At 33.1% G+C, this 14,692-nt stretch overlaps 1 protein-coding gene across 2 annotated transcripts in view; it reads left to right on the forward strand.

The window, feature by feature from the left end:
• Nucleotides 1-6,685: 6,685 nt before the first annotated feature.
• Nucleotides 6,686-14,692, forward strand: part of LOC138712168 (UPAR/Ly6 domain-containing protein crok-like) — a 69,478-nt gene continuing 61,471 nt past the window's right edge. For both annotated transcript variants that reach the window (XR_011335650.1, XM_069843660.1), the window contains exon 1: nucleotides 6,686-6,905. Coding sequence is in view for 1 of the 2 variants with exons in the window: in XM_069843660.1 (XP_069699761.1) it covers nucleotides 6,848-6,905 (58 nt within the window). In the remaining variant the exon portion in view is untranslated. The remainder of the gene's footprint in view (nucleotides 6,906-14,692) is intronic.

Consider the following 14,692-nt stretch of genomic DNA (forward strand, 5'->3'; position numbering starts at 1 on the left):
TATCACGTCCTTGAAGTCAACAGTTTAGTTTGTTCAGCTATCCAGAAATATCTGTTATAACGCCAAATCACTATCCAGATGGTATAAGCCTCTGCTAAGCAGCACGGGCAGCGTTAAAGGAAGGGGTTCAGCGCGTAGAGGGTTGTTGTAAGTGGAACTAACGTCAAAGTTCAGGCGTTGTTTCACGAAACACAATTTTGCGATGTCTGATTTATATGCTGAACTGTGGACTTGTTCCATTTCAGAAGGAGCCCTGTCATCTTGTTTATGGACCTTCAACATCTTGAAATTCTGTTAATTAGAAATGCATATTCTGCTGCTTATTTTTCTGTGTTCATACGCGTTGACATGAGCCGTTCAAAGCAGAAGTGGTGTAAGTCAAAAATGGGTAATGAGGGTTAAAGTAAAAATTCTGTAAAATAGAGCGCAAAGAAGCAATTAATATTCAATTTATTTAAACTATTAGTAGTCAGTGGATAGCAAGAAGGACATATTAATTGCTACTTTGCACTGTATCTTACAGAATTTTTACTTTAAACCTCATTACCCAATTTTGACTTACACCACTTTTGCTCTGAACGGCTCATATGTTGATACCAAAGAGGAAATGGATACATGTTGCAAAGTGGCTTTTGCTTGAAGTTAAGGGAAGAAAAAAAAATACAATGAAGAGAGAAGAGATACAATTTTAGCGGGAGAAAAGCGTAATATACCAGGAAAACCTGCTCCATCACCACCTTTGTCCACCGTATACATGGGTCATTCAATAATTAGTGACAACAATATTTGTATGTGGCACTATCAGCTGTAAATGATGCAAGATGATAATAATGAGAAAGAAGAGCATCTTATGTGTGTTATCTGTGAGTTTGAAGACAATAAACTTGTTTATGAGATATTTGTAGTGAGTTTAATTTGTAGACTGTTCTCTATAGCGCTCTAAAATGTTTAGGAAATACGAACAAAGATGCTTTATTGAAATTCAGACTGCAAGAGGCAAGAATGCTCGACAATGCCATACAGCATTACTGGAAGCTTGTGGTAGAGAGACTTCACCATATCGTACCGTGGCTAGGTGTGCACATGAATTTCGCAGCGGGAAGGAAGATGTTCATAAAAAACGTGGAGCTGGCAGACCGTCATCTCCAAGTGAACGCTGTAAGAGCGCTGCTGGAAGAACACCGTTGTTGGTTATGATTTTGACGGAATCCTTCTCACTCATTCAGTTCCTGTCGGAAATCTATGATCGGTGCATAGTACAGTTACTTTCTGGAACACCATTTACAACCAGCGGTGCTTTGTAAACGTCTAAATCTCCTAAATTCTCATCCTGTTGTGCTACATGATGGTGCTCGCTCTCACATAGCTGCCCATGTGGTTAATTTACTTCGCAGATGGAACTGGGAAGTTCTGAAGCATCCTCCATACTCTCCAGGTACGAGTCCATGTGATTTTAACCTTTTCGCGAAAAGGAATTACCACTTAGAGGAGTTGCTTTAGAACCAGACAGGCAATTATAGCAGCAGTAGAGCAGCCTGTTCGAAGATTAGGACAACAAGACGCTGTGGATGGCATCCGTCGCCTCCCTGAGGTGTGGAGAAGGGTTCTTCATGTTGGAGGACATTACTTCTGAGCACTGCAACAATGTGACTGTACCAAAAATGTTTTCTTTGTTGTTAATTCAAATGTTGCCACTAATTATTGAATGACCCATGTATTTCACATATTGTTAGACTTAGCTGAATTTGAAGCCTGTCCTCTTCATAAAATTCAGACGTTGGAGTGTATGTGTTCCATGCAATTGTTCTCTCTCGATCGGAGTGGTATATCCAGTTTCTTACGTAACCAATAAGGCATTTCATTGATCCAGATTGCCATTAAGTAGTCGTCGTGGAGACACTAATAGTTTATTTAAATAAGCATGCTAGACGGACTGGGACACATGAAGTGCATCAAACCAATTGTACGTGATATCAGAAGTTACTATAAAAGAGGAAGATATCACTTTGATAGATCAGTTCTATTTTAACATACAAATCAATGCAATTTTTTCCACAAGCGCTGATCTTTGTAATAACACATACGCCATAATAATAATAATAATAATAATAATAATAATAATAATAATAATAATAATAATAATAATAATAATTTATTTAACCTAGCAGAGTTAAGGCCATACGGCCTTCTCTAACACTCAACCAGGAGTAAAACTGCGTTACAAAAAACACTACAAATTTACAAAGTACACTACAATTTTACACACAAAACTGAATAAGATAATAATAATAAAATGTAAACAACAAGTAAGTAGAAATCAGACATAATATATAACATACAGAAAGAAAGGAAAAAGCATAATAAAATGTGAACAGCAGGTCAAAATAAATGAGACATACAAAGTATAAAAAATAAGACAATTATTAATAATAATAATAATAATAATAATAATAATAATAATAATAATGATAAAAATAAGAATAGTAATAATAATAATAATAATAATAATAATAATAATAATAATAATAATAATAATAGTAATAAAATAGTGCAGTACAAAGCATACAATGAATACAATATTTTTAGGTACACACAGTAAGGAAAATTATGATTATATATAGCTCAGCTTATCACATTATAGATATACCATTATTGGAAAATATGAAAACAAAAATATAAAATAAGTTAAATATCACTAGAACATGAAAAAAATGTGAATATGTGGAAACATGCAATACAACACTTGTCATAATAGTAAGTTAGTTTGGCAACTCGTCATAAGATAATTTTCTAACTTGGATTTGAAAGATTTCAATGTTCGGCAGCCCTTGACTTCAGGCGGCAGAGGGTTCCAGTGATGAGAGGTAGCAACAGTGAAAGATGGGGAATACAGAGATGATGTGTGAAGTGGAATTTCTAGCGTGTTATCGCGTTATGATCGAGTGTTAATATTATGATAGCGAGAGAGAATACATACATAGGATACATACATTACATTACATTACATACATACATACATACATACATACATACATACATACATACATACATACATACATACATACATACATAAACTAAAATTTGTTCTATCTTACATTACCAGAATTCACTGCTTTTTTAAAACTGATTGAGGATATTGGGAATTTAATCAATAGAATATGCTAATAAACATTTAATTCGAAACATTTTTTCTCGAAACGTAAGCAGAAGCGAGCAAAATTGTATTCAACTTAGAATCTGTTCGTGATATCTCAAAGATTGAACCCCTGAAATTGATGACTTGACTTACGGTTCACATTGTAATATTTAAGGCAAGTATCTGACTTTGATGAAAATTTTTGTTTGTCTTTCGAATGTCGGTTCAGTAAAATAAACTACAAACAGTAGTACTTTTCGCAACATGATAAAAGTTAAACCAGAATCGGAGTTATCGTTCGAAAGGACCGGAACTCCATATAACTTAAAGCATGTAATGTGTTTGCATATGATAAAGACTGAATTTTTACGAGAGTCGTAAAACGTATTATAATGAGAAATTACGTCATGAACATGACACATATTTGTGTCCATCACCATTGTCTTCTCTACCCACAGGTTCCAGGTTGTTATTATAAGTATATACAGTAGAATTTCAATTACTCGAGTCCGCAGAAGTTATGGATAACAGACAGATCGATATTTGAAACCATGTTTTCGGAATTGGATTTTTGTATGTGATTGAGATTCCTTCTTTTTTGGATTTGGTTTTTTTATTGAAAGAGAGGGGAAATAATAATAATAATAATAATAATAATAATAATAATAATAATAATAATAATAATAATAATGCTTTATTGCCAGAACAAAGATACATATTGATTTTTTTAATATAAGAACTCTCTAGAAACCCCAGAAAGAGTAAGTTACATACTCGTGCTCAGGGGGCATTCCACATAAGTTAATGTTAACACATTTTATTGAATAACAGAGTAAAAAGTAATAAAAGAAAAAAAGAAGAAGAAGAAACACATATCACAATAATTGAACTTTAAATTTTCTCTGTTAACAGTAATTTTTAAATAGATTTTTTCAAATAAGGAGCATTAGCAAATTGTATGTTTGGGAATTTATCTATTGTCATGTTATAAAGTCTTGGTTATATGCTACAGTTGTAGTACATTTAGGAACTGTCAAGCATATGTTGTCTGATCTTTTGGTTTTGTATGTATGTGAATATAAATTAAATATGTTTTGGGTTTCCATGAAAGAAATCCAGTAATACATTGTTAAAAATTTCATGGAGATAAAATTAAAAATGAAAATGTAAACTAGTTTTCACTCACACACAAATTAACAATTTACACAACAACTTTGCTTGATTAATCATAAATACACAACAAAAAAGTGCTTATTACATAAGTGAAAGCTCGTAATATTTAAAAATGTTTTTAATGTTTTAATTTTTTACTTTTAACCTAATTTGAGCTATTACTGATTAATATCTGCTCTACTTATAACTTGAGTTAATATATTATAAATTGTATGTATCTGATGATGTTGCAAGTGCGACGAAAACGTTTATACAAATCATAAAATATGTAATATAAAAGGATTTAATCCTTGAATATTGTATAAGTCATTGACTGGGACCAGAAAGCGTTGTTATGGGTATTATATGATTTTTATCTATTAAAATGTTTGTAGTATTACATATGGACAATGTTGTAAGTTTGAAAATAAACTTTCTTTATAACCTATGATGGAATTATTGTTCTAGTTTTTAACTTGAGATGTCTTCTATCTCAGAAATTTAATCTGGTAACCCTATTAGTCTCAAACTTGTTAACTAACAGGAAATTCTGTCCACCTTCAAGCTGGCAGAAGTAACTTTGAATAATATCACATTAGAATATAGCTAAAGAAATATTTTCAGTTTCAATGCGCCCCAGTTGTAAACTGTAGTTTGAGGGGTTTAATTGAGTTGATTTTTGTTTAGTTATTATTAAAATGGGAAGAAACTTAAAATTGGTTTTTATTTTTTCCATGAAATATGAACTCAAATCGTATTTTATTAAAAATTTGGATTTCGCCACTGATGAAATTGCTTTTACGTGTCCGTAATATAACTGGTTTTGCTTGTAAGAAAAGAGAAAATTACTTTCCCTCTCGAATTATTATTCCCAAGGGCTGCTCTAAGCATATTTTCTTCAAAATATTGTTGAATTTTTTATTTATTTATTTATTTATTTATTTATTTCTTTCTTTCTTTCTTTCTTTCTTTCTTTCGTTCTTTCTTTCTTTCTTTCTTTCTTTCTTTCTTTCTTTCTTTCTTTCTTTCTTTCTTTCTTTCTTTCTTTCTTTCTTTCTTTCTTGTATATCGTGATTTGATGACATAACTAATCCATCGGAACCGCCTTGTTTTATTTTGTCTACAGTACCTATCTGACTTTTTTACATAATCGGAAAATGTCTTCATATCTTAAAAAATTTAAAATCATGATTTATTTAACGACGCTCGCAACTGCAGAGGTAATTTTGTCCCGCAGGAGTTCTTTTACATGCCAGTAAATCTACTGACATGAGGCTGTCGCATTTAAACACACTTAAATGCCGTCGACCTTGGTCGGGGTCGAACCCGCAACCTCGAGCACAGAAGAGCAGCGCTATACCAACTACGCTACCGAGGCCGACTTCATATCTTAATATTGTCCATTTTTTCATTAGCAAATCTTTCATTACTCCAAAAATATTTCGTAATATTTTCTTTTCTAAGGTTTCTTTTACAATTTTAGTTGAAGTCTATATCTCAGAAACGGAAGTCATAAGTTCTAAGAAGGAAAAAGAGCATTTCCGAACTTACATTTGTAAGCTGTAACGCATTTTCATGCTTTAGATGTTTCCGCAAAGTTTTAACGTGCCAGTACATTTTAGTTACATTCCATATTTTTCTTCTTAATCCCTTCAGTCCGGAATTTAGGGAAGAGTCGGGTAGTATCGGACATCGGGTAATATCGGACAGTGCGTTTCTTTCATCTACCACCATATGGTAGTACCCGAACGACATGGTTATGTTTCTCTATGCGACATCACAGAAACGTAACCATGTCAATCAGGTACTATCATCGTGTGGTAGATGAAAGAAACTCACTGTCCGATACCACCCGACACTCCCCTATATTTAAAAAAAATTGAAAAAAAAACTGGTCACATAATCATTCTGGGGATCCAAAAATCTCAAATAAAATCTTCACAGAAAATTAAAATTTTGGAACAATTTTGACTCCTGGGGCCCCAAAATTTAAAATGCTATTTTTAATTCAGGTGTATAAATGTTTTAAAAATAGTTTTCTCCATTTTTATCACGTTTAATTGTTCATGCTATTAAAAAATAATCGAAGACATTCCAAAAAAGACACTATAATGTACATTAGGCCTGAAGGGGTAAAATTGTTTTCTTTCATAATCGGCCCGGATAATCTGGACTGGCCTGTAATTCAGGTTGTAGGCCTACTGTAACAGAAACAAACATTGTTCTTAAAACTGATGTTCTGCTTAAGATTACTTCACTTTAAAACCATATAAATTTGTGGTGGAATTTTACGAGGCTTTTACTAGTGTTCCTCCCGCCTCGTACCCCTCCCTCCCCAGGCGCAGTACCCCAGGCAGTATCCCTCTCTTTCTGTCGCTCTCGCTGCTCCAGAGTGAGCATCTCCGCTCGCTCCAGAGTATATGCGCAGCTGTCTGAGTGTGTGAGTGTGTTGGTGAGCTCTCTGATCGTTCTCTTCGATTATAGACCATCGGGGCCGTCTTGGTTTCGTCTAATAAATTCATTCATTAATTTGTCCTCACTCCAATAATACGCAAGGAAATGGCTGCCCACAGTTTCGCCATTGGGATATTTACTGTGTTAGTATGTATACAAACAGGTAAGTCCAACTGTTCTCATTTACATAATATTGTACATGTCATTTATACGTTCGATTTATGAACTGAAACCAAAGCACCAATGCTTACATTTCATTGTGAATGATATAAATATTACACGATTATTTTCGTTATGTGACTTACTCTGTGTGTAATTGAATTACTGAACAGTGTTCCGAAATTGATTGATTTGTTACACTGTATAACACAATTTTACTTTGTAATTATGCGAAGTACACGGGAAAATTTGTGGTGGCACAAAAATCGATCTCATAATTTTGTAGGAAAGAGAATATAATATAATTTTTTTTGCACCCATCACATCAAATTTTTTTTCTGCATGTTGCCCCTCTTGTCTTTGCACAGCGATTTCTCGTGAAGTATTTGACGGATTACTTTTGTATTGATTTTCTACAATAGTCGACTTCTTTTGGAATTATGCACATAAAATAACGTTTTAAATATATAAATAAATAACATAACTATAAAAATGCAAAATAGCGATCTACTCTGATTAACTGCAAATATTTCAGTACCTGCTGGACACAAATGACCACATGAACGCAGAAACTGGAATTTTATTCACTTTTTATTTAAATTTCCTTTTCGTCAAGTTAAAAAAATAAGAATAGTGTGTAGCAGTGAATTCTCAATCGAGAGGACGGAAGAGCAGCTAATTGGGGACCGCGAATAAATTATTATTATTATTATTATTATTATTATTATTATTATTATTATTATTATTATTATTATTATTATTGTTTTAAAGATAGTTCTATAAACATTTAACATCCGATTATTTTTCGTTAAATAAAAACATAATTACATTGTTTTCTTTTGAAATTGGTACAAAATTCCACATTACCAGGTTCTACAGTCTACTCCACATCTTAGGCCAGAGGACCGCACTAAAATAATGTGAGGAAAAGAGAGGACTCGTCATCAAAAACGTTGAGAAACACTGCTTTATCTAACATGTTTTCTTTCCTAAATGTCTTGCATTTATTTAGTAGGATTGCAAAGGTGGTACCATATTTTTTAACATTATTTCACTTCTTCACAATAAGAAATACATAAACGGAACAACAATGTGATGTTATGAACATGTCGATTTCAAAATCCTCATTAAAATAAACTGTCAAGGTAGAGTATTGACCGGCCATTGAAGGAATATTGTACTATATATATGGAATTATCAATACATTAACACATTTAAATGACGTTATTATGAAAGTCGCCATATTTTCTTCCTGCTATTACGATGAAATACGATCCACTTCCACTAGATGGTTCACGACACGAGTAGCAGGGTTGATAACACCGTGCAAACGAAATAATACTAAACGTGAGGAATTTTACTACAGATGTGTAGTATTATGTGACAGGTTAGGTTAGATTAGGTGTGTATTATGTGAAAAGTTAGGTTTGATTAAGTGTGCAGTATTAGGGCCTATATGAGAGGTTAGGTTAGGTTTGATTAGGTGTATAGTATTATTACTATGTTGGCAACATTGAAACCCACTGTCACATTAAGGAAATATGGCCGTATTCTTAATTCACGTACGACATTTTCGTATATAAGTAAGGTACGTATTTAAGGCGGGTTGGGTGGCCTTACAGGTCTCCCAGTGATCACATCAATTTCTAATAATCAATACTATAAATCCAAGGCATTTTCAAGGTATTTTAGCAAGTTCCTATAGTGGTCGGAACATAAGTAACCTTCACCCTCTTCTTTACGTATCAGACATAGTAACGTCTTCAAACATCAAAATTAGCCTGTATTCTTTTCCTGGACCGTCAAATTACTCCTTGTGCACTAGGTTTATAAAAAAAACTGTCCCCTTTAGACGCCAGATGGTGTACTGTAGTCAGCACCCTCTCCGATCGGTTTTGTACCCCCGGGAAAGACCCAGTACTAAATTTGACAGGATACGTTCTGGATGTTTCGTAACGAGAAAAATCGCCCTGCATCTGGAGTTGAATACATGAATTTCCAGTCTGTACTTAGTTGCTCTGTCAACTGAGCTACTCCACCGCCCTGCTTTATGATAGCAATCCACACCTGTGGAGTAACGGTCAGCGCGTCTGGCCGCGAAGCCAGGTGGACTGGGTTCGAATCCCGGCCGAGGCAAGTTACCTGGTTGAGGTTTTTCCGGGGTTTTCCCAATACGAGCAAATGCTGGGTAACTTTCGGTGCTGGACCCCGGACTCATTTCACCGGCATTATCACCTTCATTTCACTCAGATGCTAAATAACCTGAGATGTTGAACAGCGTCGTAAAATAACCCAATAAAAAAATGATAGCAATTTTTTGGTAGTCGTGTTCCATTTGGTACTTCATACTTTGAATCAGGATGAAGACTGCAACAAATTTATGGAACGATATTTATGTAGAACGTCCCATTTAAAAATTATAACTTTGTGTTACTATGAATTTCTGTAACTACCAGTTTAATTGCCAACTATACCAGACGGTAGCCTTGGCAACCCTATAACGAAAATACTTTTACAGAACTACCTATATGTACTCTAATTCAGTATACTGAAAAAAACTGACACACTATTATCATTTTTCTTTCTCTTATTAGCTTTCATTGCTTCTTTACTTGTAACTTTATTCTGTAAACTGCCATGGTTTGTTTTTTTGTGTACTTGTTTACTTTTTTCTTACTGTGTTATCTTTCATCATCTATTTGTTCTTGTATTGTTTTGTATGCTTTGTCTAATAGCAGCCTCTAATTTGAGGAAGCTCTAGTAAATAAAAAAAATAAAATAGATACAGTACACTAAAATACTTACACTTGTTATGGGAAAGTCTCAAAGGTTATGGAACACACAGTGTATATGCAGATATGTGTATATATGTGTGTACACTGTATATAGAAAAAAGGTATGTCAAAATTTGTAGGGGATGAAAATATGTTCTATGAACATAGGTCAGGAAACGTTTTATTTTTTGTTAGAGTTTTTTTTTTTTTTTTTTTTTTTTTTTTTTTTTTTTTTTTTTTTTTTTACCTTGTATGATGCGCAAGGTATTTGGTGTAGAATATCATAGCTATCGCAGGCTGTAACATCCCTAAACCAGAACATTCTGATTACTGTAGACGCTCGTATTTGGCTATGATTACAATGCAATTACAAATGGAAGTAGGATGGTGTGGAGAGTGAGGGTGGGGTGGAGGTAATGTTATAACTCGTAGTTCTTAAGTTCACAGCCAGTATTTTTTATTCGATCTGTACGACATCGTAATCTTGTCATGCAACTCAATTGTTAGACATTCTACAGAAAAATAAAATAGCTTGCGCATCATACAATGTAAGCAGAGTTTAGAAAAATAATTCTAACAAGGAAGTAAAGCGTTTCCAAACTGTAGTCAATATAACGTATTTTCACTTTCTTCAGGCGAGAAATGTTTCTCTAAAGTTTTGACATTCTTATTACATCCCATATAATGATGATGATGATGATAATAATAATAATAATAATAATAATAATAATATTTATTTATTTATTTATATTTAATGTGCTGTACAACAGCCAGTGGCCAATTACAGTTCAGCACAAAGAATATAACAAAAAACATAATACAAAAGTAATTATTACACATAAATACAGTTACAATTAATTACAATAATGACGATGAATGGATAAATAATGGATGACTTTAAAATACATAATAATAATAATAATAATAATAATAATAATAATAATAATAATAATAATAATAATGAAAGTATCAATTTCGTACGAAAAGATTTAAATGACTTACCAGTATTTGAAATTAAATGTATACTCGTACTATAAAATTCTTATGACTGCCTTTTTTAAGAAAGAATTTTGCAGAAATAATGACATTCAGGCGCAATAGGTTTTATTAGGCATTTCAGCCATGTGCCTAAGCATTGTACATAGGCCTTATATCCCGCGCTGCTTCGAAGTATAAAATGTCCCACCTCACATTTCTCACGATCAATAACTTGTGAGAACCACCTGCTTGGAATGAAAATAAATTGGACGACTTCAGTAACGTCACTTATCCATACATATTTCACTATGCCCGTGCCTGTACAGCATAGTCCAAGATGTTCACGAGTATCTCCATATTGGACAGCTTATTATTATTATTTTTATCATTATTATTATTACTAGGCCTACTACTACTACTACTACTACTGTTACTACTACTACTACTACTACTACTACTACTACTACTACTGTTAGTACTACTATTGCTGCTGCTACTACTACTACTACTACTACTACTACTACTACTACTACTACTACTACTACTACTACTACTACTACTACTACCAAATACCTTACTATAATAATACCGGACAGCTGTATACTAGCAGCATTGACGTGAGTGCGAAATATCACGGACTTGACATCTAGCGGGGTGGAGTGGAATTACGTCCACAAATACAAATATTAATTGAATAGTACCGTATTTAATGTAAAATTATTTTATATCAAAGCTGCATATTATGAGAAATATTGCGTATTTTTTCTTTGCTTTAGTGAGACAAAATTAATTCTAGCATTAAGAATGAATTTACAATAACGCTTTATAAACCCATTGCTGACAACTGCAAAGATAAAAATGGTAGTAATATGATGCTTGTAATAATTAGTAAAGGCATGTGGACAACAGTAAAACTTAATTTGCTAAAACCTTAAAATTTCCAGTATATTTTAACTTCTATTCACTTATTAGGTTTAAATAAAAAAAAGCTAATCTTTATTGTTCTATGAACACAGAGACAAAGGCATTAGGCCTAACAAAGAATTTTGATAACTCACATTTTATGACCTCTCGGAAATCGAAAGTACAATTTGAAGCAATTTGTAATACTGTAATTGTAGCAATTATAAACAGCAGATATACACCCTGACATTTTAACACAGCACCAATTAATAAAACTATTAACTAGCGCAGCAACAATATACATTGCAGTTGATTACAGCTTGTTTCGCGAGTATCTCCACACCGGCCGCCTAGGTAGCAGCACCAGCGTCGTTCGCGCGCAGAACTGCTAGCTGTCCGGTATTATTATATTAAGGTATTTGCTACTACTGTTACTACTACTGCTACTGCTAATGCTTCTGCTACTACTACTACTACTACTACTACTACTACTACTACTACTACTACTACTACTACTACTACTACTATTACTAGAACTTTAATAACAATGTAAATTATTTGCTATTATTAAACAAGTAGTATAGAAACATATTTAATCCATCACTGAAAACAACTCTAAATCGAATCAACAAAAAAACGCTAGACAATAAGGAATAATACGTATCTAAATCAAAATGTAATAATATTTCTCATATTGAACATACGTTGCTTTTACACAGGTTTTACCAGTTACATGCGTCTAATAGCTTTTAGATATTTTTTCATAAACGTCTGATCTCGATCTTGGTCTTGTCTTGCCTCTCTTTTAGGATTAAATTAATTTTCGTTTCTTTTGAATTGTCAACATGTTGCTTAATCTTTTATATTAATTTTTTAAACCCAGAATCTGCTTGTTTAGCATAATCTGTAAATATCCATCACCTTTCAGGGTCTCTATTTTTCGCTAACGGTGTCCTGTAATTCTGGATAAATAAATAAATAAACGAGTGAGCGAGTGAGTGAGTAAATAAATAAATAAATAAATAAATAAATAAATAAATAAATACATAAAGTACATAATTAAACAAATAAATAATTAAATAAATAAATAATTAAATAAATACATAATTAAATAAATAAATACATAATTAAATGAATGAATGAATGAATGAATGAATGAATGAATGAATGAATGAATGAATGAATGAATGAATGAATGAATGAATGAATGAATGAATGAAAGTCCAAGAGTGGTACAGACTTTCGACATTAATAAAGATGACCAGAATTCTATTAATCTGTTCTAGTTGAAATAATTTGTACTGAAAGACCACATCTTGTAGAGTGTAAATACAGATGATGTATCTCTTTTGACATTAATTAAAGGGCGTGACATGAACTGTGAACTGTATTATATAAAGTACCGAGCAATACTAACAGTTGTTTAATTGTTTTCATATTCTATCTGTCCTTGATGATAAGATAATAATGTGTTATTTAAGTAATTTAATTTTTTTAAGGTTAATGCCTCTGATACATAAGAATTTCCAGAATAATATTTTTATAAACATGTTGGCCTAGTAACTCAATTGGTAGAACAACTTTCTGTGGATTAGTAAGCCTTGGGTTCATAAACCCGATTCATGTAGGAATTATTTTTTTCTCTTTATCGAAACTTCCATCACGGCCCCAGGATTTACTAAGCCTCCTGTCAATTTGAATATCAGTCTTTCCCGAGGGCTGAAGACGGAGCGTGGTGCCGACCACCTCATTCTCGTGTCGAGGTTATGAAAGCATGGTGTTATGCACCTTCGTGGTGTCGAAAAATTGACCCGAAGTACAATCCGCGTTTTAACAAGTGGATATATAGCGAGATATTTATTTAGTAGACTTTAACAGTTTTGTCTTACACAGTGTTACAGCTGATCAGTCAGTTTATTGTTAGTAAAATAACATATACAAAAATACAGTCTTAATTCTTCCCTGAAGGAGTAAAAGCTCGTGCTCAGGGGTTATCTAAACATATACTTAACACAAATAACGTTAATTATTTGGCACAAAGTGGGCAAGGAAAAAAAATTATAGGAATAAATTAACTTTAAAAAATACAATTTTAATTTTAACAATTTAATTAATACAAATAAATATACATATTAAACCTATATAAATATATATATATATATATTCTTTAAAAATTAAATTCCTGACGCTATTTTTGAAATTTCTGATACTAAAATTTTCCAAATTTGGGTATTTTTCAATTATTTTATTATATAATCTTGGACCAAAGTAGGTACCATGGCTAAGAGCTGTGCTTGTGAAACACTTTGGTTCCTCTAGTTGTATAAAATCGGATCTTTTAGTTCCATATTTACGATGATACAATTTGAATTTATTATACAATTGTTCTATGTATGTGATAAATAGGGATAGAAGTTCGGACACCGAACTTATGAAGTTAACTACGTCGTGTGTTATACAAGTCATGTTGTTTACATCAGCTCAGGGTAGTACAGAGAATTCTACAGGGCACTGCTATGCTTGAATCAAACATTGCTCAGTGTAACCATACGACTAAAACAAATAGGGTGATAACCAGACTTCGGTCCTGGGCACAGAAACGCATGAAGTTGAGAACGTACGGATGATAGTGCTGTGTTGGTCGAGTGGAGTGGGAGATGGAGCGCGCCGTTACTTCGTATCTCAACATGTAAACAGTCCGTCACAGTACGGCACAGAATATATTTCACCCTGTACAGATGCAATATACTGTATACAGTACATTCCTAGTGTAGACAATAAATGTGTATCATTAAAGTATTAACGTGAGTTGTAACCTTCAATGAGGTGTCCCTAGGCAGAAGCCTGTTACACGTACCGCAGCCAAGCAGCAATACACACAATGATAGTGCACACTACGGACCCACCTGTGCTGTTGTAGTCACTCCTCCACACGGGTCATGACGTCATTTATACTCCGTGTACTCTAAACCTCATACTGGTTACTCTGTGTCCCTAGACCGAAGCCTGGTTATAACATACATTTACGAAAGAGACTTATTTCCAGTGGCGTAGCATGAAATTTTGAGCAGGGGAAGCTAACTCAAGTTGTCTTTCATGTACATATGAGAAAACGTATTACAAAAATATAGTTTTC

Source organism: Periplaneta americana, chromosome 13 (genome assembly GCF_040183065.1).
Source record: "Periplaneta americana isolate PAMFEO1 chromosome 13, P.americana_PAMFEO1_priV1, whole genome shotgun sequence".
Lineage (NCBI taxonomy): Eukaryota > Metazoa > Arthropoda > Insecta > Blattodea > Blattidae > Periplaneta > Periplaneta americana.